Below are 5,889 nucleotides of genomic sequence, written 5' to 3'. Positions count from 1 at the left end.
CAGCTAAGAGCTAATTTATGCTTTATCCGAAAATGTGGTCGGAGGTGCCGTAAGGATGGTGTTATGCAATTGTGGAGGATCCGGAGGCACATACAGGCCAAATTGAGGTCTGTACTGCACCGCTGTACGCCTCTCAAATTTTGTAACAATGCGGATGTCTACTTTATAGTGCGGCATTGACATGATTGGTTGATGGTAGGTGGGGGCGGGAGGTCCTGTATAAACACAAACTCACTTCCTTGACAACTTCCATCACACAGCTCTGCACTGCTCTGCAAAGCGCAAGAAGTATGAATGCCCTGACTTCTGCAGTGCTGTATCACTGCAAATTCTGAATGGTAATGCAGACGTTGGATTTAAGATGCTCTGACATCACCGATATTGAGCTGTATACATAATGTACAGAACCAGTGAGAGTGTGCAAAGCTGTCATCAAGGCAAAGGGTGGCTACTTTGAAGAATCTCAAATATAACATATATTTTGATTTGTTTAACACTTTTTTGGTTACTACATGATTTCACGTGTTATTTTATAGTTTTGATGTCTTCACTATTATTATGCAATGTAGAAAAAAGTAAAAATAAAGAAAATTCCTTGAATGAGTAGGTGTGTCCAAACATTTGACTGGTACTGTATATAGGTCTACTATATTTTTATTTTTTCTATCAGAAGTGGACTTCCACCTGTTTTCACCAAGCTTCCTAAAACAACCTCTCCTCAATATTATGGGCGGGCTATAGAAATTTTGCTCTGGGCCATTCATAATACAAGAACATACTTGTTGACAATGGGTGTGACTTGACTTTCCCTAAGGAAGTTACTCAAACCAACCCTGAGTTTTAACAGTGGGCAAACCGTATCTCTCTTAGGCTAAAACTATACTCAAATCATGACTACAGAAATACCCGTTCTGCTGGCTGCCGTGTCTCTGTTTTCTGCCCTTCAAATGGGTAAGCAAACTAAACTTTCAGGCCTTACCCTGTAATATGGTTGACTGTACGGATATCTATGACCCTGCTTATTGGAACAGACCCATGAAGGCCTACATTGTGTAAATATATAATTTTGAGTTTGTAAGATTGAAGTGTTGTTGGGGCATCTTCTTCAGTGTACCTGGCGAGACAGGTGGGGCTGGCGAGAATGACACACAAGGTCATGCCACCCACTGTCACTGGACCACCGGAGTTTGAGAGAACATTCCGGGCACAGTAAGATTTTTAAACATCATTTTAGATTAAATGTTGTGTCTGCATAACTCAATTTTGATGTGTGTGTGTCCTATTGCATCCCTAGTCAGAACAATGTTGAGTTGTACCCAGTCTTCCTAGTGGTGCTGTGGACTTCTGGACTGCTCTTCAGTGAAGGTAATTCTGCATGTCTGAGAATGTTTTAGAGCATTCCTTACATTTTGCACCATAAAATACCCTTACATACTGTACACTTGTGTCTTCCTAGTGCTTGCTGTTCTTGGAGGTGTTGTGTATATGGTGGCTCGGCACATGTATTTCAGTGGATACGTCATGTCCACTAAAAAAAGGTAGGATTGCTTGAAAAAGTGAACATGGCTTAATCTGTACCATACCTTCCCCTGTTAATGAATATGTGAACTGGACTCTAATGCAGCTTTCTTTGTATTTCTAGGTTGCCTGGGTTTTACCTGACTTTGGGTGCCTTATTCTTCTTGTCTGTGCTGAGCACCATTGGTATTCTTCATGGCATTCTCCTTGAATACTTTTACAAAATAGTTTCTATGATGGTAACACATTAGCAATGAATATTAACAAATGGATGGAGGAAATGCCATGGTAGTGACGTTTCTGTTTTGTTCTATACAATTGTGAAACTCCTAAATAAATAAAATATATATTTTTTAAAAGTGTTTGACCATGCTTTTTCCAGTCTGTGTCAAACTGTCAAGTCAAAGCAGAGCAATAGCAAATATTGTAACACTTCGAAAACACTGACAAGAGTCTTTGCATTTTGGGACACCAGGATTACAGTAATTTCCAATGAAACGCTGCGATTGCCTTTCAGCATTGCTTTGCAGAGGCAGTTTTAGTGCATTCGGTGTGGTGCAATCATTGGATTTATCGAAGTATGCTCAAACTGTATGCGTAGACCGCTTGACAGAATGGGAGCAGAAGGTGAATGTTGAACTTTTGTTGCATACATATCCAGATGATGCTGCATACTTTTGTGCGCAAATACACTGTCGGTGTGTTCGAAGCGTATGCAAATGCGTTAGTAGCTACTGTAGCTCAATTATGCTCAGGTTTTAATAATCAGTCTTACGTCATCCCCCAGCGGACACACGTGGCACGTCATCACACGAATGAGGCGCTAGACACATTGAACAGGATTGTTGTATTTTTCTTGTCATTTTCCATTTCAGCACAACATTCAATCATTTTCTTGGTCTTTGTGGGTAAGTAAGTTACATATTTTCTGTCAATGTCGACTCGTGCTGTTTTAAAGGTTTTGTAGAAAGTATTGTTCTGGGTAGCAAATAAGAGGTCTGTCAGGGTTTGTTATTGTTTCGCCAGCTGGCCTCTGTCGGCGTAGCTAGCAAGATTAGCTAACCGGCCAGCTAGCCTGCTAACGTGGCTAACTTTGGTGCTTAGCCTGGACGCCGGTAGAGGAACATGATTTATAACCTTACTGGTAGCATATCACCTTTCGGTGGACAAGTGCTTCTAAATTAGCTTTTTGTGATTGCGGACAGACGAAAACCATTCTTTAGCTAACGCTAGCTAGCTACTATACTCGCTAAGGTAACGTTACCTAGCTAACGTTATCTCGTTATCTGTCTGTTCAAAGCTAGGGTTAGGGTAATAATAGGGTAACGTTAATAGTATTGTAGGCAGCAAGTGTATATTATGTAAATAAATTAAAGGGGACATCTGCAGTTCAAACAACAACAAATCGGATCCCCGCCACTGTTTTGGCAAACAGCTGAGGGATGGGTCTGGAGAAATGTAACCACTCTCATATTCAGAGACGGAGCTATGCAAGGACTGACCATCCATGATATCCTTGGCACAGTTGGTAGAGCATGGCTCTTGCAACACCAGGGTTGAGGATTCGATTCTTATGGGGACCAGTACGAAACAACTATCAATGTATGCACTCACTCTGGATAAGAGCATCTGCTAAATTACTCAAATGTAAATGTAATGCAAGGACTGACCGTCCAATAATTAAAGGGTACAGCTATATCATTACATTTTAAAATCCAAAAATTGATGTAGCAATCCCAAGTGTGCCCCTTTAAAGCAGCTGAAGGGAAATGTTGAAATGTTGCCTATAACTAACTTAAACAGAAGTGGAAGTGTATCACTTGGCTGGCAGATTGAACGGAGCAGTGGGGGAACAGTGCCATCAAATTTAGGCCTACGAGTAGAGACTGTTGCATTGATTGGATTGAATCATTTACAGCAAGTCAATCAATCCTAAAACTGTTATTAATCAATCCACACATGCAGGCACCATGTTGTCACAAACCTCTACTTTTCTGAACTACATAATAGAGTTGAAGAGGTCAGTCATGGGGTCATTGAACCTTGCCTTACGTCCCATTCCTTCACATTTTTTGTTGTCCACTTCCAGTGTCCTTGTAAGTCGCAGCCCTGCATTCCAAAAAGGAAGACGAGTACTTCGCCATGAGCTCCGATGGGGACGGTAAGAGACAAACACTTCTGGGAAATGTGCAATGCCAGCAGCATTTGATTCCTGTGGATGTGTTTGCAAATAAATTCACTGTGTGTGTGTGTGTTTGTAGGTGACATGGAGAATCAGGCTGAGCTGGAAGAAAAGACTAGGCTTATAAACCAGGTGTTGGAGCTTCAGCATACTCTAGAAGGTGAGACATATGGATGTGTGCAGACAGACAGGCGAAAGCAGCAGTAAATTGTTAGATATTGCAGTTCCTTGAAAATCATTGTTGTCATTGTCAGACCTGTCGTCGCGTGTGGACGCAGTGAAGGAGGAGAACCTGAAGTTGAAGTCTGAGAACCAGGTTCTGGGTCAGTATATCGAGAACCTCATGTCTGCCTCCAGCGTGTTCCAGACCACTGACACCAAGAGCAAACGAAAGTAAGCGACCAGCCAGGAACCCCCCCCCTTAACCAACCCACCTCCCCTGGCCCCCTCTACCTTCAACCAAATCCCTCATAACCCATATACCACCCCATAACCGCCCCCGAACTACAGCTGGTAGAGTTTATGCCGTTGTCATCATGACAACCCTAGACCCTTCCCTCACTTTGCTCCCTGTAAGATTTTTTCAGTGAAGCTCAATTGTTTCCCTTTTGTATTTGTTACAGTATTGCTGTCATTGTTGCACAGTTGTTGTATCCAAAATGATGTTATTTTGTGGTGTATACGTTTATTATCTGTTACTACACAACCTCACCTGGAGGAAAAGACAAGGGAACTGTGTCATTTCAGATTGCCTTGTAGTTTAGGTTGCAAAATTCTGTTAACTTTCCCCAAATTCTCAGGTTTTCCATTAATTCCGGTTGGAGTATCCCCAGATTTCCTACTTAATCTTTTTCTAGAAAACCAGGGAATTTGGGGAAAGTTACTGAAATTTAGCAACCCAAAGGCTAAATAATTTAATTTAGATTGTCATGTTTTAATATTGTTAGTCATCAATATTATTAGACTATGGTTTTAGATCTAGGCTCAATTGCAATGATGATTACTTCTCTCCAATGCCAAAGTTTTCCTCAAACAATTTGTTAAAGCAGAGCTCAGCCCTTGTATTGTCTCACATATATTGTCATTGAATTAATAATTTGGGGCTTGCTAATATGTGTCACTGGTGGATAAAGTTAATTCATTGCATTTGTGATCCAGAGGAAGTCAGCCTAAACCTGCCGTGTATGTATTGCGTTGCCGGTGTGTACATTTGACCATTATGTTGCTCTTTTCAAATACATTTTGTTTTAATAAAACTGTTTTATTTGCCTTTTTGATTGAGTGCCTGTAGTGGTATTCCTCTCCCCTGGTGTAGTCTTTTCATAGTCCTCTCTCACTAAACTATATCTCCATCTTCCACCCTTCCACAGGGGCTCTAAGGGTGCCCGGAAGGACAAATGAGGCACAGCCACCTTTTGAGTTTTGACATTCTGCATCTCATTGTCAGGTCATGCTGTAAATGTATCTGTTGAAATGTAAAGGTATTGTATGTCAGCAGCTAACAAGGCTCAGTATCTCACAACAATCTGGAACATGTTCTTATAGTTAACATTATATTTCAAATTCTGGCACACTTTGCTGGGGCCTGTTGTAGCCTGATATTCAGTTGACATACAAATCCCTAGATTGAAGGTCATTCCCTTTTTAAGGTCAATCCATTGAATTGGATAAGAGGAATTTCTCTGGGAGATTCTCAATTTGGAAAAAGTCTGTCCTCTCCTCAAATCCTCAGTCCTCCGTGAGCTGGAAACTGATTAGTGGTCGCCGTAGGAGTGTCTTCATTATAAGGCAAAAGGAGGAGTTTGCCCTTCTCCTTGATTGCCTCCTCCAGCTGATGATACACGGATGTATTCTCCCACCGGCTAACGAGGAAGTGTTTTCAAATCCGGAGGAGAGGAAAACTAATTAAGAATCTCCCCATATATTCTCCATAGAAGTGATTGTTGAGTTGATCCAGCTGCTATACTCGTGCAGTAGTAGTGCCCCCTGCTGGGGAACATTAGCTGTGACCTGACTGAGCAAATGCTACTCATCAACTTGGTCACATCTGTGAATATAAGTAAGTCAGTAATGTCAGACAATGTTCTTGTTTGTAGAGAGTAGAGGTAACCTGTGTTTTTTGTCTGCTGTAAGGGTTGGGAAAAAATGAGAATTTGCCAAGCAGTTAAATTCTTATACACATTCAAGAA

The 5,889-nt window shown here is 41.3% G+C and overlaps 2 protein-coding genes across 2 annotated transcripts; both read left to right on the top strand.

Moving 5' to 3' along the window:
• The first annotated feature begins 626 nt into the window (after positions 1-626).
• Positions 627-1,880, top strand: mgst2 (microsomal glutathione S-transferase 2). Its single transcript, XM_021562170.2, has 5 exons — positions 627-951; positions 1,110-1,209; positions 1,295-1,365; positions 1,457-1,538; positions 1,643-1,880. Exons 1-5 carry the CDS (start codon positions 891-893, stop codon positions 1,767-1,769), a joined length of 441 nt encoding a protein of 146 aa, XP_021417845.1. The 5' UTR covers positions 627-890; the 3' UTR covers positions 1,770-1,880.
• A 389-nt stretch (positions 1,881-2,269) lies between these two features.
• Positions 2,270-4,977, top strand: LOC110488799 (short coiled-coil protein B). The gene is made up of 4 exons (XM_021561189.2): positions 2,270-2,426; positions 3,608-3,679; positions 3,780-3,860; positions 3,955-4,977. The coding sequence occupies exons 2-4, from the start codon at positions 3,661-3,663 to the stop codon at positions 4,095-4,097; spliced, it is 243 nt and encodes an 80-aa protein (XP_021416864.1). The 5' UTR covers positions 2,270-2,426; positions 3,608-3,660; the 3' UTR covers positions 4,098-4,977.
• The last annotated feature ends 912 nt before the right edge of the window (positions 4,978-5,889 follow it).

This window comes from Oncorhynchus mykiss, chromosome 14 (assembly GCF_013265735.2).
Source record: "Oncorhynchus mykiss isolate Arlee chromosome 14, USDA_OmykA_1.1, whole genome shotgun sequence".
NCBI classification, from domain to species: domain Eukaryota; kingdom Metazoa; phylum Chordata; class Actinopteri; order Salmoniformes; family Salmonidae; genus Oncorhynchus; species Oncorhynchus mykiss.
This window is presented reverse-complemented; position numbering and strand designations above follow the sequence as displayed.